The sequence below is a fragment of the Colius striatus genome, chromosome 18 (assembly GCF_028858725.1).
Source record: "Colius striatus isolate bColStr4 chromosome 18, bColStr4.1.hap1, whole genome shotgun sequence".
NCBI classification, from domain to species: domain Eukaryota; kingdom Metazoa; phylum Chordata; class Aves; order Coliiformes; family Coliidae; genus Colius; species Colius striatus.
In genome coordinates this window covers 8,759,525-8,785,300 of record NC_084776.1, presented here as the reverse complement: position 1 = coordinate 8,785,300, position 25,776 = coordinate 8,759,525, and the positions used below count along the sequence as shown (strand labels likewise).

Here is a 25,776-nt window from a genome sequence, read left to right as displayed (position 1 = left end):
TTTTCTTCTGCCTCTTTGTCTGTACTAGCCAGGCTGGCTTCCTTCACTGATGGCTCTTACGAGTCATTTGTCCCCATCTTGTTTGGTTTAGGAACATCTGGTCTGAGTAAATGACAGCAGCTGGTGTCAACTCAGGTCAAGTTGGTGGGAGAGGACAAACAGGGACCCGGGTATGTGACTGAGAACTTCTGGAGCAAAGTGTTAGGTTCACTGCACAGATGATGGTGTGTGGGAAAAGGAACAAGAGGCATCTCTGCAAATTAATGAGACATTTGATTGCCAGCTGGGAAATACTCAACTTCAGGTGACCTCTGCATCTGGGAGCAGTGCCAGTAGGCAGGAGAAGAGAATAATTGGTATAAGCTGATGCAAATAACAATAAAAAAGCTCTATTAACACTGACAAGGGATGAGAGTGAAGAAGTGCTTTGTCAGGGGGCATCTCTTCCCTCTCAGTCTCCATGTGCACACAGTGGTTTGTGTAGTTTTAGGTTAAACCTGTACCTAAAGAACAGGCCAGGATTGCTGTTGAGGCACATGAAGAGAGCTTCCTCCTCACCTTGGCCATCATATGTCACTCACCTATGCTCATTCACCCACCCATGGGTTTGTGATGAGCTGATCACAATATGACAAGTAGGGAGGGTACCTCTAAGTATTGCTTGTGGCCCCATCCTCAAATCTATGCTAAACTCTTCCAGCTCTCCATTCTGTTATACACAGGACAGATCCATAATAATGATTTATCATTATTTTAATAATGTATGTTTCTGGGACATCATGGCAGCCAAAAGGGCTGTACTGGGAAATCAAGCTGCATTCAGTTCTTCCCTGGCAGAGGAGAGCAGCCTGAGGCAGTCCATTGCCCACATCCATCTTGAAACAAGCCAGCAAGCAAATGCTTTCAGCCTTCCTGGGAAACTGTTTTATTGAGTAAACCTGTAGCAGAATGCAGATTTCAGGGAGCTGGGTCAGCAATACACTAATTAAAGGGCAGTACCCAGGAGTATCTTACGGACACCCATTTGTACCAGGAAGAAGCAAGACAGGGTTGGGTGGCAGATGCAGAAGGAAGGTCATGTTCACCAGCTCTGGGGGATGCAGAGTTGCTGGGAAATGGGTGAAGCCCAGATGTACAGCCCTAAAGAGGACTTTCCTTCTTCCCAAGGTCATTGCTGCTCAAACACTTGGTTATCCAGTTCTTTTAGATTCCACAGAAGATTAACTCCTCTTTCAACCTCAGTTTGTAAAGAGGTTAAATGTGGTTAAATGTCAGGAAAATGTGTGAATGGACTCTTGGAGCAGGGGTGAGTTAGCTGGAGTTGAAGCAAAATCTCTCTTTACAGTCCATTGGGGAGCTGAGGATGCTCTGGCAGTGCTATGGGGGCCAGTTATCCTTTCAGGCTGTAGCTAAGGATACTTCAGAGAGCAGTGTGATGGGTGAAACCTCACCAGACATCTTATCCAAAAGGGTTACCTTGGAATAATTAGGAGAGAGAGCTCATTAGTTCTGTAGGTGCTAATCCCTTTCTTTATTCCATTCTGGATATGCTTGGCTTCAGCTCCACTAGACACTGGTCCTGTTACTGCCTTTCCCAGTTTACTGAGGAGCCTTTCAGAACCTGGTGGTTTTGCATGTTAAGTTACTTCTGTGTTGGGAGCACATTGCCTTTCAAGTGTCTCCTCAATTAGCTAAACAGATCGAGCTTTTAAATCCTTCACTTCAAAGTGTCCTCCCCAACCTCCAAATCATTTTTATGGCTCTTTGTTGCACTCACTTTTTATCATTCCTCTAATGTATGTGGCTAGCCTCAGCACAGTCATGCCCAGAGGTTAGAGTCACCTCTCTGCCCTCTTCTCTGTTGGTACATTTAAGAACAGTGTTGGCTTTCTTGCTGCTGAGTCACGTTTTGCTGCTGTGCAACTCTGACCCCTAAATCCAGCTCAGTGTTGGTGCTTTTAGGATAAGCTTTGGTCATGCCAGACCTCAGCTGCAGAGCCATGCCAGACCTCTCTGCAATAACACTGGGGAGCAGAACTAAAAGGAAAAGAGACCAAGAAAATAATGTGTGAGATGTAAAATGGATCTTGCCCGTGTTCACCAGCTTTGAAAACATTTGCTTTGGGTTTGCTCCAGTCTGCTGTTACTCCTGTGTTTAGCAGAACATCTGACAGCAAGGCTGTGGCTGCTGTTCCTGGGGTAGCTGAGTGAAGGGAAGAGCAGTCACCAGCAGCAGACTATCCCACAGAGGGTCATTGCTTCTGCAGGAGGACATGCAAGCCCCCAATAGCCTTTGTCACAGTCCCCCCCTCGCCCCCAGCAATGCCCAATCACCTCCTGCTCCTGAGAAGGAGCCTCCACACCCTCCCTGGGCAGCCTGGGCCAGGGCTCCCTCACCTCAGCACCAAAGGACTTTCTCCTCCTGTGCCACTGGAGCTGCCTGTGCTCCAGCCTGTGCCTGTTACCTCTAGATCTGTCACTGGACACAACAATAAGGTTGTTGTAGTGAATGAGGCCCTGCAGTGAGAGCTCTTTCTGGAGAGAGCCAAGCCGTATGTGACCAGCACCCTATAGGGTTCTTGGACAAGCTGCCCAACCAGTAAGCTCTCTGTCTCTATTGCCAAACCTACAGTCAGTGTTCTCCCTTCCTGAGCAGATGCCTGAAACATTTGGACCACTTCCTCTGTTTCAGTATGCATTGCCTCATGATGGGCAGGCAAATCTCTCCTACTCTTTTGGGTTAAAAGTTGATCTCTACTGCTGTGAGAGAAGATGCAGGAGGAGGAGGATGCTCCAGTGGGTTGGGTTTGAACCATGGAATCATTTTGGTTGTTAAAGCCCTTGAAGCTGCTGGAGTCCCAGCCCTCCCCTCACCCTGTCCAGCCCACCACTAACCCATGGCCCTCAGCACTTTGGCTTTGGGATCCCTCCAGGTCTGGGGACTCCCCCACCTCCCTGGGCAGCCTGGTACAGTGTTTCACAACTCTCCCAGAAGCAAAGTCACTTGAGTATCAAGAATAATCCTGGGGTCTCTGGGGAGTGGTGCTGGGATGGGACTGACTGCACAGACTGCTGTAGGGGCAGGACCACTGCTCACATTGCAAGGCAGAAAACAGCAAATCAGGACACTCTCCCACACAACCATGTCCAGCCTCTGCCTTGCAAGGGCTGCAACAGCAGTGTGCCCTGAGAGCAGTTAGGGAACTGCCAGTCTGATGAGCAGCTGAACTCTGCTGTGTCCTAAGACACTTTGGTTCCTCTCCCTCTCCATCTGAAGAAAAGATATGCTCTTTTCCTACTAACTCACTTGCAAACAAAGGTGGCACCAAGTTAGCTGTGCTTTGTGCAAAATAGCCCAGCCTGGAGAGACAGAGAGAGCTGGTGGGTGACCTAGCTGCAGTAAACTGATTCCAGAATGTAAACAGCCTGAGGGGACTGAGTTAGTGGAGGAGATTAAACCAGAGTCCAAGGGCTGCCACATTCCCTGGGTGGTAAAGCTTTTCCATTGAGGTTGCCTGATTCTCTTTGTATTTAAAGCCAGATATGCATGTCCTCAGGCTGAGCCCCTTCAATCATAGGCAGAAATGATAGACCACACCATTCCTGTACAGTGTTTCCAGACAGTCATCATTTACCCACCCAGTCCTTGGAGACTCAGGTAAAAGTACTCCTCAGTCCTACAGAGAGAGGGATGTTCCTATGTAAATACAGCCACCAAGAAAGCCTGGGTAAATGCCTCTTTATTTTGCTCACAGCAGGCAGCTCAATTTGTCTCTAATGAGCACTAACAGGCTCTCCTGCTATCACTCAGAGCAATTACTCTGGACTCACTAGTTGCATACTGAAAGCTTGGATAACCATCTAGCATCCTGCTCAGGGGCAATTCCTGATAAACACTGTGACAAGCCCCCTGTGTATACAGGAAGAGGTCAGTCAACAGCTTAATCTGGTACAGCAAAGGGGACTTGGCATGGGGACATCATATTTCTTGCCTCAGGTGAAGGAGATCCCTTTGGCTTGCAGCACCAGTTGGCTGAATTGGCTGAGCACAGGCTGGCATCAACTGGAGAGGCAAGTTGGAACCTTCATGAAGTCTTCCACAGAGGGACTGTAGCTTTTGGGGAGTGGCTGCCCTTTGTTCTGTGGCAAACCAATGGCCTTGTATGCATAGAGCAGGCAATATGCCCCCCTTCATTATAAGACTTCCTCCTCCATGTGCTTCTTAGCACTGTGTGACAGAAGAGTTTCTGTGGCTCACCTGGGTCTGCAGAAGGGCAGTATGGGCAAACAGTTCTTACTTAAATCAGAGGCTGGGGATGCATCTCCAGCAAAGAATACTGAGTCCTCTTTCTCCTCAGAATGGCAACGTTTCTGCCTGTGAATTCTTTGCTTGACTGTTGGTGAGAGATGGAAAGCAAGATGACTGCTATCCTATCTGTGGTCAGATATGTTTCCTTCCCTCCAGCCTGTGCCCTGTGATGCTGAAGATGAAGCACATACATAGTACTGCACTGCTGATAACCCTTTTTGCATGATGTCCATGGGACATGTCAGAGTTGAAGCTGCTTCAGGTGAAACCCACAAAGCTGAGAGCAGATTGCTGGTATAGGTCTGCAGCAGGGCTTGAACAGATTCATAGTCTCTGTGCTCCTGTCCATACAAAAGTACAGGCTTGTGGATGAATCCCTGCAGAGCCACTGCCCACAGGTTCCTGGAGGATTGCAGATGAGAATTGAAGGGTTTTCACTGGTCATTCTGCATGTCCAGAATGGCATCCTCTCATTAACCCAGGCATAGCCTCCTGGAGAACATGGGGAGGAGCTGAGAGGGGGTTTTAGCCATTCAAACCACCAGAGCAATGCTCAAAAGTGGGCACTTGGTGTATTTCAGAGATATTCCCATTCTGGTCTGTAGCCAGTCTAAAGAACAGCTCCACTCAAAATAATATCTCCTGGTTTAAAAACTGTATAAAATACTAAAGATTGAAGCCAAGCAAGCAGTAGGAGTTCTCTCCCACCCTGTTATCCTATCCCATGTCTCAACTATGGGATGTAAATCTTCATGCATCCTTATTCACAGACCAGACAAGAACTGCCAAAACAGTTGTTCTAGTTAGCCTGCTGCTTGGACTGCTTTGTCTACCCCCCCCTACACACACAAAAAAAGGCACAGTTAAAGCTTTATGAGAACTACATTTCCTGAAGTGCTTGGTTGTGCTGTATAGAATGTGAAGCCAGGAATGAATTTGCCTTCAGCCCTGACCTGAAGTCAGACCTGTGCACAGCACAACAGGTTAACAGCAGCCCTCCTGCCTGAGATTTTTCCTATTAGAGGATTACAGTCAGGGGTCCAAAGAATCCTAAATTAATCTTAATATTCATAATGGGCTTCAAAGGAGACAGAGCAGAGCAGCCACTTATCAAAGGTGGCTGGTACAACAGGAAGGCTCCTTGCAGAAGATGCCATAAATGACAGCACAGAGCAACAGCTCCTTGATGGAAGGCTGGCTTCTGGGTGAGTAGCATGGGGGCTTTGTTACTAATTAGATTATGTTTTATAGCAGAAATATCCCTCAGTTTAAAGCTACCTCAGTTCCTGTTGGTGCTTCCTTTGTCTGTATAGTAGTCTTGTATAAATGTGCTTGTGTTGGCAGTTGGGGTTGATGCGAGATGCAGGATCCTGGCTGATCAGTCTGTTCTGTGTGGACACCTTCTCTTTCCAGATACTATTTTCCAAACTTTACTCAGGGTGACATTTGCCAGGAAAGATTCTTCATCAAACTGAAAATCTGGATAAAATTTGTCCAAAGTCTTTGAAAAAAGGTCAGAAGTGTGAACTTTGGGGATAGGAGCTAATGGGGGCAGGACAGGAGGTTTGGCCAAGTAATAACCCCAGTGCCACAGATTTTCTACTCTTGTCAAAAGCATTTGGGTGATTTCATAACTCTTAATATAATAATCATGTCTTACTCTTGCCCAGCCTGCCTTGACATGTGGGTCAACCCAAAACCATCTGCTTTCTCTCTTTTTCTCCCATCAGTCTGTATGGATGAAGGAAGCCAGAAATGAGTAGAGGTTTCCTATCTATCTTGTGCTTTGATAGAATCATAGAATGGTAGGGGCTGGTAGGGGTTCACAGAGCAACAGTTGAGCCTACACAGCACAGGAGGAGGAAGGGCTCTGTTTTGCATGCACAGTGTCTAAAACTTGGCTTGCAGGGGATCAGGGTGAAGTGTGATCAGAGGGGAACAGGAGAGGAACTGGGGTCGACTGGGCAAAACTATTGGGAGCTGGTTGGTATCTAAGCTGGGAGCTGGAATGAGAAAAATAGGGGAGGGTTGGAAGATGAAGTTGGGATTGTACTTTACTTGATGTTTGCTAAAAATTTTTTCCACTTAAATATAAGAAAAACCTATTTCAGTGTTTCAGTGAGGGAGCCCTGGCACAGGCTGCCCAGAGGGGGTGTGGAGGCTCCTTCCTTGGAGGGCTTCAAGACCTGCCTGGACATGTTCCTGTGTGACCTGATCTAGGTGACCCTGCTTCTGCAGGGGGTTGGACTGGATGATCTCTAAAGGTCCCTTCCAACCCCCACCATTCTATGATTCTATGAAAAAAATGAAACAGGAATTCCCCATGATTACACATAGCTCTGAAGCAGCTGAGAAATATCAACACAGAAGCAGTTGTACACCCTGAGGATCCATCACATGAAGGCAGGTAACTTTTCTTGTGGCCCTTTCTCATTCACTGCACAAAACAGACCTTCTGAAGGGATGATGCAGAGCTGGGTGCTGAAGGGATGCTGTTGCATGTAGAGCTCTGCCTCAAATTCAGAAGCAGCTTCAGGCATGGAGCAGGGAAGAGCTGAGGTTGGATGGGGTCATGGGCAGAATGCTGCCTGGAAATTCACTCTCTGTGTCTCCACGTGCTGCCTGGATGATCACACACAGAAGACAGTGCTGATTCTATGCCTCATTTCTGGTTAAAATGGCACTTGATTTGCAGGAATACTCCAAATACTGCAACTGAGGCTTTTCCTTTAAGCCTCAAAGGTACAATATGAAGGTAAATCTTCTAAAAATCTGTTCCTTTTACAAAGCCAGCCCTCAGAACACACCAACACATTTATTTTTGTCCTCCTAAGCCTCAGTTCTTTGTGCAATGAGGATAACACCAGCCCTTCATCTGAGTGTCTGGAGATAAACTTGGCTTTTACAGCCTCATCTATGCTGGTGATAAATGGCACAGACAAGACTTCTGGAAATGACTCATTCCTTTTCCAGTGCAGAGTGTGAAATGGGGACAATGGGAATGCATCCTCTCTAGGGACCAGGTCTAGGAACTTGTCTCTCATCTACTGTGAATACCAGGCCAATCAGTGAGCAGGGAGAGGACAAGAGCAGGTGGCATTTTCTCCACCAGACAGCATCATTCAGGCTGGCCATGAAAGCAAGTGGCACAGGGCCTGGGCATTGTGAGCTGAGGCATAAGGTAAGGAGGAACAAAGGTTTATTTTACCCTAGACTTTAGAGACAGCAAGAGCATCAGCCCAGAGACCCCTACTCAGAAGGCAAAAGCAGCCACCATTTCAGATAAAGGGGGTCACCATCAGCATTATGAGGTTATGAGATGTGCCTGTGACCAATGGACATGGCAGTGCACTGCCTGGGGTCAGAGAGACACCAAGCACCAGGATCACTACAGGTTCTAGCCAGTAGTGGAAGCATCAAAGCCTTTGAATGAAACTTTCTTTCATGTTGACAGGAATCTGATGGCACAGAAAAGAACTGAACCTCCTCTTCACATCTAACTTTATGTACATTTTGATGCATAAAAGGATTATTGCTTTCTCTCAGGTAACACCTTGCCATAATGCTTGCTGATTATCACTGCATCATAGCACGTTGCTGTGTTTCTGAGTGGACGCCAGGCTGCTGGCAGCACATTTCCTCCCTCTCTACCCTGTGTATCTGACCAGTGACAGCCCTGCTCTCCAGAGACAGCTTCATCCCTCCCCTGCAAACCCTAAAGCAAACTTGGGCAAGCATCATAGTGCATGTTCCCTGACTGCATGCTCTGCTGTGATCTCCTTGTTGGGGTAAGTCGGTATCAACTTATGTGAGGAGAAAAATGTGGATTACTTAGAGAAGCACACTGCTCTTGCTGAGCCTTTTCAATCTCCAAGTTCAAACTAAAATAAGCAGAAAGTGCTTCCCAACCCAACCTAGAAACAAAAGAAGGGCTACCACCTGGCACTTCTACAAGGAGGGAGATGAGGGACTGCATCGTATTCCCAGCCTGCTCCTGACTCACTCTGACTGGTGTGAGTCACTTCCCAAGGTCTCTCCTGATGTCCTCCCTGCTCTGCAGGGGATGGTAATGCTCCTGAAGGCTCTTGCAAAGCTCCATTAATTATTAAATGCCTTGAAGTGTGTTACTGCCTGGGAGGAAACACCTTGTGGAAACAGAACCCTCCTTTGGGTGCAGAAAACACTTCCAGACTTGGAGTGAGCTTCAACTCACAGAAGACCTCACCAAGTTGTAGGTTTTGTCTATGAAAATAGCTGGGAGAAAGGTGATATCCTCTCCAAATAATTACTGTGGCAGTAAGACTTAGAATTAGCATCTACATAGCATTTGCTGCAGAAAGAAACATCACTCATCCAGTCTCCCCTTCATAGCTTGTTCCAGTGACTGTCTGGCTTCAGCTTCCATCAGCTGGTCCTTCTGATGCTGGATTAAAGAGCTGTAATACCCTGCACTTTTTACCCCCTAAAAATACTTCTACCTGGTGACCCAGTCACCTCTCATCCTCTCACTATGAACTAAAGTGCTGAGCTGGGTAAAAAGTTCCCTGAAAAGCATTTCCCAAACACAGTTTCAAGTTGGACTCCTTCTGCACTAAGGCATCTGTATCCATCCCAGAAGCCCTGCTCCACTTCCTAAAGGTCTGATTTCATTGGTGCCTTTACAGCACTTTCTCTTCAAAGGACCCAGCCCAATCTTGACTCAGAACTTCCCCCTCTTGCTGTTCTTAGCATGCCAAACCTTCTGTGTCTCTTGAAACATTTACTAGCAAGATTTTAATCTTTATTTCTGGATTGCTTAGCTCAGTGTTGAAAAGTGTGTGGTCTGGTACTAAGTTCTGCCAAATGCCACTTGCAACAGCTCTTCTTCAGAGGATAAAACCCACTGCAACCCACTCTGAGATCTGCCAGTTCCCTTCTGCACCTCTTTAACATCAGCTTTCCTCAAGGACATGCAGTGATGAAAATCTTAATCAGATTGTCAAGCAGCACATGATGCAGTACTGTAGAAAAGGCTAAATGTATTGCATCTACATATCATCTGTGCCAGTCCAAATTACAGGAATATTAGAGAATCAATTCAAGCTCATTTGGCAAGATGCAGTTTTCTTAAACTCCGACTGACAGGTGTTAATTATCCTGCAGTCCTTTAATTCTTCATCATTTTTCAACAGCTTCCCAAGGCAACCAAGAGCAGTGCTAACCCTTAGGTCTGGGAGATATTCCCATGTGTTGTGCTGGAGCCCAGGAACAGTGGGAGAGCTGCTGGGAAGATGTGACCAATGGAGTGGTCACCTCTCCCATCTGGACTTTTGTCTTCTGACTTTAACCACATCTTTGCAGTCTCCCAGCAGTGTTTCTGGATTTTACCTTTCCAAGGAATGGACACAATGCCATCTTTTTTTAGGTGTGAGGATCTCAGCCTTCCCAGATGGAGACATTGCTGCTTTGCCAATTGAAGCTTCCCTGCAGCTCTATCTCTGTTCTGTGCTAGCACTGATGTGAGGAGATGATACCAGGACCCCAGCTGTATGACTGATTTGTGACCAAGCTGTCTCCACCAAGGAAAAGCAAAATCCAGCCCTGATGTTCCTCAGGTAACCTCATACCCATCCCATCCTCAAATTCTTCCAGATAAAGGCCTTTGGTTTGACAGTTTCACTGCCCACAGCTGGTTTTGCCCTTGCTGTACCCTGTTGCCCCTAGGTCCTCAGTGAAGGTATCTGCTGGGTCACAGGGACCTGTTCAACCTGCCTGGGCCCATCAGGCTGGTCTGTCAGAACAGCTGTGCATTGCTCCTTAGAGAGGTGAGTTGAAGCCTTCATTACAACACCAGATAGCATGAGAATGAAATGTGCTCTTCTCTGTCCAGGTGTGTGCCCATGGCAGGGACCACAGCCTCCTACCATGCAGCCTGGGGGGGATCTCTGCTGCATTACCCAGGAGCAGGGCACCAGCTGGGACAGACACTCACATTCCTCCATGACATCCACCAAAGTGTTCCTCCAGTCACACATGTGAAGTCCTGCCTTGCATTGCAGGCACCTCATCTGGAGTGCTCCCAGGCTGTCCAGACCACTGGAGACACCCTTCTGGGCCACCACCAGAGATCATGCAGAGACCACTTAATGGGGCCAAGGAAGACAGATTGAATGAATACTGACTAGCAGAGTGTAAGCTCTCCACCAAAGTACTGAAATCAATTACTGCAGGAATCAGAAGCAGTGGGATGTATTGTCCTTTGAGGTAAGAATTGGCTTCAGCTTCCTCTCAGTCATCTCTGTCTCTCAACACCACAAATCCTGCTGTTCTCTTCAATACCTTTTATGGCAAGTGGAGAAATTAGCTAATTCCCCATTGCTCCCTCCCCTCTTATTAGTGCTACAAAGGATTGGGTAATTATGAACAGAACTGCCAGGCAAAATGAAACTTCTCTCTTAAAAATGCATTTTAGTTAACTCTGCTGGGTGTGTGTGTTTCTTGGGAAGTGCTGCAGATGCCTTGCTGACTCTGAGCTCTGCTCCTATGGAGACAGGAGACCACAAGCACTAACCTGGCCAAAAAGTTACAAAAGGGTCTTGTCTTCCCACTGAAGCTACCTTGGAAGATGATTGTCTTTTCTTGATGGAAGTGGGGTGTTCCTGGTCAACATCTCTTTAATCTACTTAAGCCGAGCAGCAAGGAGACAGAAGGTTATCCCTGAGGAAAGAGTGAAGAGGAGAGCTTGGGACTTTGTGGATGAGTGATGCTGTGTAACCTCTGGGCCAAACAAAGGTAGCAGTGGGAAAGGAACTCTGAGGCCTTAGCTATGTGATGTTATCTCAACAGCACTCTTCTGAAACTCAGTGCCAGAGTTTCAAGTTGGCAGGGAAGGGACGGGGGCAGAGACGTGGCACAAGTGCATGAGGAGGGCTTGGCCCAAAGCCTCATAGCACACAGGTGGTGTGCCAGCATCTCCATCCTGGGAGGGAAGCAGCACCTGCAGTGGCTGCCCTCCTCCCTTGTCCATCCCAGAGCTGTGCTGATACCTATGATTTTTATTTCCAGCAATCCTCCCCAGTTACCAGCTGCCACATTTTTAATGTAAGCACATTTGCATAATGCTGAAGGCCAATTAATATGAAAATGAAGATATAAAATTTGACATTTCCTCCACAAAAAAAAAATCAAGAGACAAACCCTGCCACGTTTCCCAGCAAGATGTTGTAGTAAGAAATCCCAGCCTCAGTGCTGGTAGAAGTGAAAATGCAGTTTCACCCTTTGTGGTCATAGTGGGGGCTGTTTAATGAGTGTCCTCTGGCCTCCTTGGCACTTCTCCCATCTTGGATGGGGAAGCTCCTGTGTGCTTTGCCAACAGCAAAAGCAAAGCCCCTGTTGAAGCCTCTGGCACTACGGGACATTTCACGAGTGACTTTGCAATACAAAGCTTTCTAGATGGAGAATGAATCATGGCTTGGACTAGATGATCTCTAAAGGTCCCTTCCCACTCCTATGGCTTCTGAATGCAAAGTTAAACAAGGGCAGCTTTAAAACAAAGTCTAAGGGGTTTGCATGGCAAAATTTTACAGCAGTTACATGTCTCTTCTCCCCTCGCTGCTTCCTGGCATGAGGATAAAATGAAGTCAGTAGATATGTAAAAATAGCAACTCTTCCAGGCCTTGTAGCATTCACTTTAGGAGATGCTATCTAGCTACACCCAGAAATATAGCTAGCTACCTTTCAAACACTGCTTGCAAAGGTGGGGAAGGTTGCCAAGAAAATGGGTCTTTTATTTTTTCCCCCCAGCAGATATAAATGAAGACACAAAGAAGCAGTTTCTATGCTGAAATTGCCTTTATTTTTTTTTAATCCATAAATATTTGTTACTGACAAAAGTGGAAAAATCCTTAAGACTCTAAATTTTACTAAACTGATAATATTTTTGTTTACAGTACATACAGAATGTGCTTTTACAGGTAAGTATAACAACAAGAATAATACAGAGAGAAAAAACAGTCAAATACTGCTCATCTTGAAGCTTGTTTAATGGTTAACCAAGAGTCTGTGCAAAGTTACAGATACAAATGTACTTCCTCTTCAGTACTACTGTATAATAAACATGGAATCCATAAACTGGGCTCAAGCACAAAAGTATCCACTTAACCCCTCTTAGGAAATATTGTCCCCCAAAAACTAAAAAGGTTACAGTAAGAAGTGTCTTTCTCAGAGCCAAGAAATTCTTGCTACAAAAATGTCTAAGGGGATTGCAGACAGAAGGTCGGGAGCCGTTACGAAGCACATGGGCAGAGAGGGTCCGGCTGGCACGACACACACATCTCCCTGCCGTGGGGCTGCTGGGGATGGAGACCTCCTGGGCATCGTGTGGTCATGGAGGAGACAGAGAATGCCTCTTTGCTCGTTGCTGAGAGCAGAGATCTCTCTTAGATTTACTCTTAACGTGCTCACACGGGATGCTCCCACTGTTGCCTTCGCCTGGCTGAAGCACAGGTTGGTTTTCCCAGGTGGGTTTTGAGCTTGGTGAGGGCATCTCCTTGACAGCCATGAACCAGCTAAGAGAGGCTGGGAACAAGACTTTCTACCATCCACTCATTTACAGACATACAACACAGAAGTGGCTGTTTAAAGCAGCCCCAACACAGGCTTATTGCTAACAACACTTTATGAAAGGATATTTCCCCTCTGACTTTGCACTCCTTTGAAACATACTTACACACAAAATCTCTGTGTGTTAAATATATTTCAGCAGAGCCCCTCCTTCCAGATGAAGCACTACATCTGAGACAAAACCGAAGACAAGCTATTCCTCTGTCACATGGAAATGGCAAACTGATCACAAATTAGAACACCTACTTCAAATACAACGAACAGCTACCCTGCTTCATGAGGAAATGTGTTTGTTGTGGTGGAAGAAGATGAAGACATCTTCCCAGCTACCAGGAACTACCCATCTCTTGCAAAAGCTTGATGCCAGGCTCCTGCAGATTCCTGGTGGGATTACTTCTGGTAGGTACAAGAACAAAAATATGCACGTGGGAAGCCCAGGTTCGTGGGAGCAGCTTTGCAGCCAGCCAGGCCAGCAGAAAAGTAGACAGAAATTAAGTCTAGGCCAGGAAGGAGGGCTTACTCCTGGGTAACTGTCCCTGTTTCTTCCCTCTTACCCACCCCCATCCCCAAGTAACAGATCATTAATTATAAAAGGAACATTAAAATATTGAAAAATATGTCATTTTTTCCCCTTAAAACACGATTCACTGGTGTTAGAAGACATGTGGTGACCTGTGTGGTTCATTAAAAACAATTTTCCACATTTCAAAGAGTGATTCAATATAGTTTGGAAGCTTAGATTGCTACAGAGGGGGGTCAGTCAGAGCTTAATGGTTGCAGTTTACAGCATGTATGTATGTGTTCATGTGTATACACACATACATCCAGGTAGCTGTACTAATGAGGGCTGTATAAAATCCAGTGCAGCTCACTGTTACGTGTTGCTGCTTGGGGAATGCAGATCATCATCACTTTATAGGAAGTAATAGAAACTTTTCTACATTACCCTCCCCCAGTCCCTGCACATGCACTCTGGGAACTGGATGCTCCCCAGGTGTGTGTTTCCACCTGTGGATTGGAGAAAAAGACAGATCAATTCTTCAGAGTATACTAGATGAATCAAGGCAGATTATATTTTACTATACAGAGGAATGTGACTGCCTTCTGCTTTTCTCCTGAGTGCAGGATATTATGGTGACTCAGACCTGAGGAGAAGAAAGCAGAAAGGTCAACGTGCAGGTAAGAGCATCTGTTAGAGCTGCTGCCTGCCTGGGACCCTGACCAGAAGGACAGCAATGGGAAATCTGGGGAAATGCATCCCCCTCCCACCCCAGCACTCTCATTCTGGACAGATACTGGATTGCAACACATCAGACGTGATGTGGCAGGACAATGGTGAGAAACAATATGAAGAAGAATGCTTTGCTGTTGTACAGTGTTTGTTGTGAGGGTCTCAAAGCACTTCATAGGCATTACTGTATGAACCCTCAGAATGCCTCTGCAGAATAGGAAAGTGTTACCATTATCATCACATGTTGACCACAGGGAACTGAAGTGCTGAGGACCAGGCTGTGGATCATGACATCCAGTCCTGAAGCAAGTGTCCTTTCAATGACCAGCTTTCATAATGAGGAATAAGGGACAAAATGACATAAGAACACCTGTGTGTGCTGAAATGCTGCTGCTTTGACCATCATTGCAGCATACAAAGCAGGCCATGGGAACACATGGTGCCCAGGAACAAAATGTGGTCATCCAGGGCATGGTGTCTTCCCAAAGAAATTTGCTGAGAATTCCCTGTGGTAGTGGCAGAGTCCCTGAAGAGGTTTGGCCTACAAAGGCTTTCTGATGGTTCTTGTGGGACACATCTGCTTGAGTGAGTGGGAAAGACGAGGAAATGGGGCTAAGATTTCTTTGGAGGATTATTGCCCAGGTAGGACAAGTTGGCAGAGGGCCTGTGATATTTGCCAGTCAGAATAAGAGAAGGCTCTGAGATCAAGTAGCCTGGAGCACAGCATCTGCACAGGTTCCTTGAGTGAAAAATGTCCATATTTGCATCTGGTCCAGCAGCTTCTTAGTTCCTGAATGGAACATATAGACGAGGACTAGAGCTTGAGACATACAGCTATGGAAATGGAAAGAGTTCACCTGCCCATGGCCTCAACAGGTCACCTCTGCTCCTCCAGCTCTGCCACTTCAGCTCCCAAAACTGTAGGGTGGACTCTCCTCTCCCACAGTGTTCACATCTCCCTGCTTGCAGAGGGGAAGATCCTGGCTTTGCTTGAGCCAAAAGAGAATGGAAGAGCCTCAGCACCTCAGCAGGGACTGCCTCCCCATCAACCATGTGCATTTCTCTTCACAAGAGTCACGAACTCCAGTCTGTGGGAAAGTCAGCAGGGACAATATTTTCACAGAGTTTGCCTTCTGTGAAGAAATATCCAGTGACTGGGCTGAGGAGCTTGGAGGTAGTCAGGGAAGTGTCCATCAAGGGAAGGGGTCAGGAGATGAGGTGTGAGCCTTTTCTCTCTCGTTCTTCCCATGCCAGGAACTGCCACCCTCATCCATAGGCAATTCTGGTTGTTGTCCAGAACGATTTTGCCCAAGGTTGCATGGTAATGACCATCTGGTAATGAACCACAGAGACTTATTTACTCATTCTTGGCTCAGTTTCCATCAAACAAAGCCCCAGTACCTCTCACAAATGGAGCCCTTTCTGGACAAAGTCTCCATCGGCTGAGGCAGAAGAAAGCTCATGAACTCGAACCAGCAGCCCCAGGACAGTCTAGGGGAAAAAAAACCCAGCCTCATGGCTATCCCACTGAGGCCAGCTTCTAAATCCCTCTGAGGAGAGACAGCATGCTCCTCCTGCCTTCCCTGCACCAGAAAAACCTGGTGCTGCATCAGAAGCCTCCACTCAAGACCTACAACCATTGTATGCTACAGGACTGACATGTTGAGCTGGGAACATCATTAAGGCCAGGAGGTGGGAGGTATAGAAGGGCAGAGCACATTTAAATGAAGTTAAAGAGTCGTGTAGGAAAAGACTCAGTGTGGGAATGTAGGACATCATGAAGGGAGAAGCACTGTTCAGGAATGTGTTCACAGCCCCGAGTCAGTTGTCGTTTCACTGGGAGGAGGGAGTGTGCCTGCTGTTGGGATTTCAGATTAGCAGCACGGGGATGTGTGTGTGTGTGGTGGGGCTTCCAGTGCACACTGGGTCTGGCTGGCCTTCAAAGTCTCTGAGACCCTTTCCTGGCTGCAGAAGTATGTTCTAGTGTGAGATAGTTCCCTAGAATTTGGTAGGGAAAAAAACCTACGAGGAAGAAGAAAAAAGAAAACGAACCAAAACCAACAAAAGAAACCCCAAAGCAAAGCCCAAACTGGCTAGAAAGCCAAAGGTAAAACCCTCACAAATTCTGGACCCACAAGTCTATGTTTTAAAGATTTTACAAATATACAGTATCTAATTAGCATTATATCAGATATACAACATGCCTGGTTATTATAATTATGCTGGATATATACTTTATATGCATGAAATGTGACTGTCTTCATGGTTAGGATTAGTACTCAGTAGAACTGGAATTTGGAAGGGGTTTTTTTTGGAGGGCCATTAAATGGACAGCAAACCATGGAAAATCACTGACCTGCTTTTTGGTAGCCAGACAGCCTCAGCTTTGTGCTTCTGCTAAGGGCTGGAAACAGATCTGCTACATATGGAGTTCCAGGTTGTAACTGGGAGGAGAAAATATGTTCAGAAACAGGGGAACTGGGCCAGTGGAAAATGCTGCCATCAGGAAAATACAGTTTTAGGGAGAAATCCAGGCTTGGTGAAATGTGTGGTAGCTTTGCCTTGCAGGGGTCTCTGTGGAGTCAGGACTTCGCCCAGCACAGTTGTGTGAAGCTGAACAGATTCTGATGCTTTAGGTTCAGTGGTAGTGAGAAGCTGGAGGAAGAGATGCCTTGTTCCTCCTATTTACATATTGGAGACACCAAGATACTAGAATGAGTGGAGAAAAGGGTCTAACAAGCATATTTCAGCATATTTGTGCTTATTGAACACATCGACCCCACTACTTCCTACACTGAGAGAGCAGGCGATTTGTAGGCACTAGTATATTTTAATCTTATGAGTATATTTAATATAAACTAAAACTTTGTTTCTCAGCCAGGCTATTCTTGTCCCTAGATCTGCCAGTCCCCTAGCAAAACCTGCCCTTGAATTCACTCCAAGGGCGAGGAAGAACAGATGTATGGATGCTGACTGATACCGAGTGGTCTGGAGGTGATCCCCAGCAACCAGAAGCTTACCTACTTGCTACAGAAAGGCCAAACATAAGGGCTGGCATGAGGACTGAGAGCAGGGCCTCTTCCTGCTGGGATGGGGTGCTGCGTTGCCTCTTCCCCGTCTTGGGCTGCACGAGACTGGTTCTGCTTGTAGCAACTGAAAAGTCCTAACTTCATAAAAACAATGAGCTAATGGAGGTGAGCCCTTGGAAGGAGCCATCTACTACTATGGCTTTCTTTGACAGAAACTGATGCACGTCAGGAAATCTCCTTTCTCATCCCTCACTTGCTCGCTTGGATTCTTCTCACGTCACCGATGAAGGGGTGGCTTTAACGACAACAGCGTGGGTGGGACTGTCAGAGAAGTCTTTTCACACACTGAGTTATTAGAGGTTATCTTGGCCTATAAGGCCACTGCAGTATGGGGTGCCCGGGGTCACCCCAGTCCTTGATGAGTATGTACAATGCACAAGGTCGTATCAAACAGTCACCTCTGTTTTGCTGGCTGTGCGGTAGTGATGGTGGTGTCCCGGAATGTAATGCAGTTGTTCTACCGTGTTGTGCCGTCGGGAGGCGAATGCTTGGCGCTTGGCAGAGGTTGGGTTCATCCCTAAGGTATTGTACAAGTTATTTGAGGCACTAGGATGGGAGTGCATTTTTGTCATCCTGTAGCGATCCAAGACGGGTGTCGATACAAAGACATCTGTGTGTGACAATGCCCGTGACATTGACTGCTCGGGGTACCCCGACCGCTCCGGGGACAGCAGCGGGTCTTGGGAGTGGAGGCGTTCTGCAGACAGGAGCTGCTCGTCTGAGAGGATCCGTTCATAGGACATGCTAAACTCCTCAGGCATGATCCTCTCGGGAGACAGCACTCTGTCCTGGGACATGGCCCTGATGGGACGGCGGGGCCTGTCCCTCTGGTTGCCCTGCTGAGACATTTTGATGACGTTGATAGGGAGCGTGCCCCGGGCTGCCAGGTCGGGCAGGTGTCTCCTCCTCATGTAGTACTCATCAGCCTCTTTGTCAGCTGTGGGAAAGGAAAGGGAACAGTTAGAAATGTCAGAGCATTGTCCTGCAGGGTGAAAAGGGGCTGCATACAGCACACAGCCTTGGAGCAACCTCCTGGTGACCCCAATATGCACTTTCCCTACCAATCTTGAGCCAGGTGTCGATGGGCAAAGACATCATCTCCTGTATGCCCTGTTCAGCCCTTGGGACGTGTCATTCCTTTGGAAAGCCTTTTGCTTATAACAAAGATATACAATAATGATAACAAAGACAATCTCATTGATTCTCTCAGCTCCAGGGTTTCATTCAGTAGTAGGTGATGGGAAAGTACCAGATGGTGTAAGAGGAAAGTTTCACATGTATGGAGCTTCTGAGGATGTTTGAGTGATAAAAAGAGCAAAGAGCTGGTGCAAGACAGTCTGGGCAATCATAAGGTCAGTGAGGTAAATGGTTCCACTTCCAAAGCTCAGAGTGTCTGTATGACAGACACTCAACAGACCTAGTGGTTAAATAGGATGTGGGATTTTCCTCTGAGCCATACATCTATAGGTCTCATGCACCACGTTGGCTGACAAATGCAGACAGTTGGCTGTATGTCCCATGAGGCAGGGTGCTTTCAGAGGAAATGTCAATGCCTTATGGTAAGTGATTGGTGCTGACAACATCCCAGAAGTTTGCTCACAAGATAACAGTTACATATTGGTGCCTTAAGATCTTCAGCCAAACCCTGGCGTGCTGTAAGCCTCCTGTGCTGTATGATCTCACTCACTAATCTCATCTCCTCTCCCACACGTTCAGTGCTGTCTTCAATGCTCCCTCAGCCCTGCTCCTCATGTTGTGAACAGTCCACATAACCCAGAAGATCTGTGAGGAGGATGGCTGACCCCTGTCCCAGCATCCCAAAGCACAAGCCAAGAACCCTTGTGTTGGAATGCATGGCCAATCTCTTCTCTACAGCCTATGCACCTCAAGGCATGATGATTACCCAGAGCTCTCCTGTGCTGGCACGTTTGCTGCTGATGCTCTCTGGAGTGTATGCTGTAGGAATGAGTCTTTTTCTCACAATCAACAGCTTCTTGGAAGAGTATCTCATTGCAAATGTCAGACAGTAAGTTCCCCTGGCCTCCAAGACTTGTATCTTTAAAATCACCTTCTAGGAAGCCTGAGAAGGACAGGGGAAATTCCATATGGACATAGGCATTTTAGACATTTTTATTCTATAACACAGCCATGGATAGACTTGCCCACACTTGGTGTGCACAGCCTTGATAATGATGCTTGAGGCTGGGTACACAATGAGGAGGGAAGCAATTAGCACTCTGGCACTTGGTTTCTGCTCTGGATGACAGAAGTTCCACTGGATTTGCCCAAGTGACTCTAAACAGAAGTAATTAAAGCAGAGAACATCCCAAATGGAGATGTGCTTGGATGCTCACACCTGGCTGTGGTAATTGCCAGCAGGAGCTAAACCAGCTTATGTGAGGTTTACTGTGGTCTGAGCGTGCTATCGAGGCAGCAGAAACACTGATTAAAAGTGGTTTGAAGTTGCTCCTTGCTAATTTGCATTAAAAATGCAGCATGCTCTACACTTTAAAAACTTTTGCCAATTAGGAGCATTAGAAATATCCTTTTCTTCCCTCTTCTGTCTCTGCACAGACAGTGTAGAAGTCTGCATGGCCTTTTGCTGGCAGTGGTTAAACCATGATGGGAACTGGTTTCGTTTCAAAGGTGTAACTAAGATCATTCAGGTAATCTCCTCCTGTGATGCTGAGACACACACATAGATGTTGGGACAGCTATTCCAGGAACATTTTCAAGTGTAGACAAACTTCACATCTCCTTCTCAAAGGAATCAAAGCTGAACAGTTTCGGATGAACAACAACCTGGCTTAAGCAGGCAACAGACATTTAACAGGCTGTTGCCTCTCAAAGGTGGTGTCAGCTCATGAGCACTGCTGAACCAGCCACCAAGAACACAGCTTGATGAGAGGCCAAGTGTGCTGTCACACACGTGCCTTTGTGTAAAGGGAAAGGCTCCACACAGCTCTATAATCACAGCACAGCACCCAGCAAATGCAAGGAGACCCATACAGCTCCAGGCTTTTGAGACTCGAGGCACAAGGTGGGCTTCACCCAGTGGGTGGGAACCATAGTCATCTGGTGCTACAGTCTGCTAAAAATCAATTCCAGGACTTGAAACCATCCAGTCTGATTCATCTCATTCTCATTGCACCAGTAAGTTCACTGGGATGATGAGCCTCTGATGCTGCTACCCCCTTCTCTTTTCATCAACACTCCTATCATAACTGACATTTGTCACTTTAGCCAAAATAAAACCTCAATCAAATGTGTTTCTCCCTTATGGATGTGCTTAAAAACTAAAACAATGTGTCCTGAGTGGATTTCAAAAGGCCAGAAATAATGAGCAGACAGAAGGAAACCATGGGTAGGGGGATTGACAGAAACTTATCTTTAACTAAAGTCAGTCTCACACTTCTGTGACTTTGTTCATCTCTTTCAAACTTTTAGAGTGGAACTACTGGAAATCACATTTTCTGCACAACTTCTGGGCTTTTTTTCTTTTCATTGTGTTCATTGTGTGGATTTTCCCACCCCTTCTTTCCTCCTTTGGCAGTTTCTAGAACATTGACCAGCACTGGTCTCACCAAACTTCAGGAGTGTCTGACTTAGCTTTAGGATAAGCTGATTTGCCTTCAGACAGCTTTTTCTTTTCTCCCATTTGGAAGGAGAGCCCCAAAGGAGTGCTCTTACACATCTCACCTCAACACTTCCAAAATGGCATTGCAGAAAGAGCACAACTTGTGACATTCTGGGACAAGAATGTGCAAAAGCCAAGAACATTTTTTCTTCACATGACCAACACAGTAATTTCTTTGCTATGCTTGAAGGTAATTTCTTTGTTTTCTCGTATCTGCAGTTCCCTCTTCAGGCTTGTCCCTTCTGTTTTAATTGGGTTTAACATTTTCAAGCTGCCTAGTCATTTGTGATGATTCCATAGCCAACATCAAGTGGTTTAATATGCCTGAAAATATTAGCTTCCTTCCTGACTGACCTTTCTCACTTAGCTGGAAACAACAATTCCCTGGAGTGCTGGGCAGGACAGAATTAATACAGCTGCTCTTGCTCAGCTGCATGTTCCCACACCTCTTCCCACATGCCAGCCTGCCAGGGCTGCCAGGGTAAGGCTAGCATAGGGCTTCCCATGGCATTGGTACTCTGCTTCTCAGAGACCCTCCTACCCGGCTTCACAGGTGTGGGAATCACACACAAAGGGTTAAAAGTGTCAGTGCCTGCTTATCTCTTGTGCAGACCTGGGAGCTGAGCCTGCAAGATTGGTGTGAGAAACAGCTGAGGGAGGCAGCTTTCGGTAGGAAGATGGTCCTGTTTTGGCTATAAATTACAGGATCAAGCAGACAAACAACTTCCAAGTAGTTTCAGCAAGGCCAGAGTGAGACCTTTGCCTCACTAACTGTCAAATTACCATTAAAGTGAACACCCCCAAATATGGTAATGAGCTAAAAGAGGCACCTGCTAAACAGATGCAGCTGTGTTCCTCAACTCTCCACCCAAATCATGTTAAATGCCACCCCAGGGAGGAGGCAGAGAGGTTTGGGGTATAAAAGTCCCCAGGGAGAGCAAGACAGAGCCTTTTTGTTCTTTGAGTTCTTTAAGTGCTTTTGGCCTTTTGCCCTTTAGAGCAACTATTCCAGTATTTAGCCCTTTGAGTGGGTTTTTTGTTCCACTTCTTTTCAGTTCAACTTGGAGAAAGATGTAACAAGGAGAAAGAGACTGAGAAGAAACAGTCTGCCTCTACTCCTCTTCCTCCACCAAGACAGAGATGTCTTCTTGGTAAGAATTGTGCCTTTTCACTGTGTGGCAAAGGATCCCTGGGGTAAGTCTTGCCAGTATTTTTGTTACATGTTAGCACTATTGCAGTAACTATATTTACCAATGGCAATCCCCAATCTGTTACATGCCACCTTAATAAGTTGCTTCTTTTTCAACCTTGTGAAATTGTGGCTCATAAACCTTATTCTAATACACCCAATGGCATCCTGGGCTGGATTAGAAGGGTTGTGGGCAGTAGGTCAGGGAGGTTCTGCTCCCCCTCTGCTCTGCCCTCGTGAGACCACATCTGGAATATTGTGTCCAGTTCTGGCCCCTCAGTTCCAGAAGGACAGGGAGCTGCTGCAGAGAGTTCAGTGCAGGGACACAGAGATGATGGAGTGGAGCATCTCCCTTATGATGATCTTGTGACAAGATGCCTGATTGCTGGAGGGCTAAAGTAGGGTGAGGTGGATTCAACAACACCCTTACTGAGCTCCATCTCCTCATCTCTGACAAGGAGATACTAAACACTGTCTTCCCAGATACACCTTGATTATTCAATTCAGATGTTCTTGGGAGGAAACTATCTTTCACTATCTCTTCTAACTGTGGGAAAATAAGTGACCTTTAGAAACATTATGTTTCTTAATATTCACATTATTATCTCTTTTTTAACCATGGCAGGGAGTTCATTAGAAACAAGTAATTTTGAATATGAAAATGTAAACCAAATAGTTCATTTGCAACCCCCAGCAATTAGATATCACTTTTCTTCTGAATTTTGAGTTGCCTTTATCACCTTCACACAGAAAAGAAAAATTGTATTGCTGGTATTTTACAAGGGAAGATCTAAGAGTTGGGTGCCTATTTTGCTTTGGCTTTTGAGAAGACCAGTCATAAAGAAAAGTGATTCAGTGATTCTAGAGGTGCTGAGTACATGTAAGCCCAGAGGACGGCTGGAGTACTTAGCACTTTTAGAGCTGAAACTGCTTATTTAGTTACTCAGAAACATAGTGTGAGGCAGATGGTTTGACATTTGCCAGGTGCTTTGCAAGTGGATGTGTTGGTGCCCTGCAAAGATGATTGGACTATGCCTAGACCTGCCATAGCTGGCATTGCCATTGTAGTGTGCAGGGATTCCATTCTAGCTCCTCATTCCCCTTCTCTCCAATGAAGCTGTTACAAACACCTGAGTTATTTCTCTACATTAGGCAGAATGAATGTATGGCTGCATCCAGTAAATGCCCACTACAGGCCCAATGTCAGCCTGGAGAAGGCATTTGCCCTTCCTTGGAGGTCTTCAATACTCACCTGGACATGTTCCTGTGTGACCTGATCTAGGTGAACCTGCTTCTGCAGGGGGGTTGGACTGGATGATCTCTAAAAGTCCCTTCCAACCCCCACCATTCTGTGATTCTATGATCTGGTTCCAGCTACCCCTGTGGATGCTGAGCTATCTGCCCTGGGTACACCAAGGTGAGCTCAGCTCAGCTGAGGCAGCCAGCTTGGCTCATTTTGACTCCAGCAGAAAAAGAAAGGGAGTCTGAGAGAGACTCTACCAGGATCAGATAAGAGGTGGAGTAGTGAGAGTCAGCACAGCAAGAAGGTCAGTGAGCAAATAACCACATGTGCTGTCACAGTAATCAAGTGACTCTCTATACTCTTCCTCGATGGGAAGCAACAGCCAAAAGAATCATTACCAGAGATGCCAGTACATCAAACAGAGGGAAGGAGGTTATTGCCTTAACACTGTGCCCACTGCAGCTTACAAGCAAATGAGATACAAAGGAAATGAAATGAGCTGACACCTACTTAGTCTCTTCAGAGAAGAATATTTACTTGGGTTTGTCTTGACAGCAGACTCGTAGGATGGTGGGAGGTGAGAGAGGTTCTGGAAGGAGCGGGAGAAGGACAGATCGTAGGGCTCGGTGGCAGAAGTAAGGATGTTGTTCATTCGTGGCTTGTCTGCAAAAAAGAAGAAACCACAGAGAGAAAGGCATGTCTACAGTGTGCATTAAACCAAGCTGAGAGGCAAGCCCTTCCCACACACTGTGTCAGGCAGAGGAGCTGTATCTGAGCCAGCCTCAGTGATAGGCTCTTGGATGTAATTCAAACCAGTGAAAACTGGATCCTGTGGCATTGTTTCTTTGTCCACAATGATTATGGAGAGAAGCAATCTGCTACCTTGAAAGTGCTTGGACCAACTAGCTCTCCTCACAGTAGGATGGGGTTGTCTGGTGGCCCATTAGTCACCTCACTTACCATGGAGGGCTGTGTCGTGGTGCTGTGGATTGACCCCACTGCAGCTCATGTGAATTCAGGTAGCATCACCTACCCTTATCCCAGCAAGCTGTACTTTTCCCCCTCCCTCAGAGACATGGGAATAAGTTTACAGGGTTATTGTAAGTGGGGCTGATAAATGATTGCTCCCTCATTGTGTCAAATTTCTCATTAATGCTCTGAACCTGGGGGCTGCTGGGCAAGACCAGTCCATTAGATGGAACCAGGGGGTTTGGTGGTCTCTGTGGCTGTCCATGCTTCACCTGCACACAGGAAAGTGTGAAACAGAGCTGTCAGGTGGATGTTTGGGTGCAGTGAGAACACAAGGCAAGATATGGAAAGGTTCCTGAGGCAGGAAAGAAGGTCCCATCCCTGAGGGGTGGAGGATGCTCTTCTACTTATTTCCATATTGTTGGTCACTGAAGGAATCCTCAGCCAGTGTCAAAATGCTCACTGTCAGAGTGCTGATGCTGAGGGTGCTCTCAGTAGGGATTAGCACTGAGCTTACATGTTAAAATTCAAGTCCAGACAATCACAGAATCACAGTTTCAGAGTATTGAAATTGCTGCTCTGGTGCAAGTTAGATGGAAAATGGCCTCAGCCAAGGGACAGGGACCTGTTGAATTGCATTTATAACTCCCAGGTGTTCAGATATTAAAATAGGCGGCTACAAGAGTATTAAAAGTAGCAGGAGCTTCAATTATTAGAAGCAGAGCTAGAACAGAGTGCAGTGGGCTCTGTGGGAGCCTGCAGCAGTAATGGGATTGTATTAGCTGAATCAGGAGGCCAAGAAGGTGATTACTTCAGGTATGACCTGAAAATGAAATCAGAGGGCTGAATTCTCTGATCCAGCTGAGGAACAGCAGAATGCCCAACTCTTGGTTTCACACATTCCTGTCCTGCCAAGCTCTCTGCCAGAGCTTCATTCTGTTCCCTGTGCTGAGAAATTGAGGCACTTTCTTGCAGAATTTAGCAATGGTGAAAGTTTCCTCTTAACAATGCAATAACCATCTTGGTTAATAAACTGCTTTATTTTCCTATTGCTTATGTATGTGTCTGCACTCCTGGAATGGGGTTGTTGTCTGGCAAAAAGAACATAGCCCCAAGTGAGCATATAGCTAATGTGTCATCTCTCTGAGAACACTATTTTCCTGCTGATGAGTTCAATCCATGTCTAATAGACTGACTGCAGGATTAGGGAGTGCATCATACTCATCAGGGTGCTGGAAACAATCGATTAGATATTATCCAGTAAACAGAGACTATATCAGCATTGAAACTATGTCCCCTCTCCTATTTGTTCTTGTGTGGCAAGGACCTTGGGGGTAACATCTCTTTGCAAATTTCTAGGCCAGAACCTGTGTCTAATCTGCATTTTGCATGGAAGCTTGGACATGCTGAAATAAGCTCAGTCATATGTATGGAATTTGTGTCCAGTGCCAAAGTAGGAGCATTAATTGACTGCTTGCATGAGGTGTGTGAAATTAAGTGCCACACAT

At 46.4% G+C, this 25,776-nt stretch overlaps 1 protein-coding gene across 1 annotated transcript in view; it reads right to left on the bottom strand.

The window, feature by feature from the left end:
• Positions 1 to 17,616: 17,616 nt before the first annotated feature.
• Positions 17,617 to 25,776, bottom strand: part of SHISA6 (shisa family member 6) — a 224,378-nt gene continuing 216,218 nt past the window's right edge. Inside the window, exons 5-6 of the mRNA XM_062011115.1 lie at positions 23,810 to 23,962; positions 17,617 to 18,167 (exon numbers count right to left, since the gene is read on the bottom strand). Coding sequence (XP_061867099.1) covers positions 17,617 to 18,167; positions 23,810 to 23,962 — 704 coding nt within the window. The remainder of the gene's footprint in view (positions 18,168 to 23,809; positions 23,963 to 25,776) is intronic.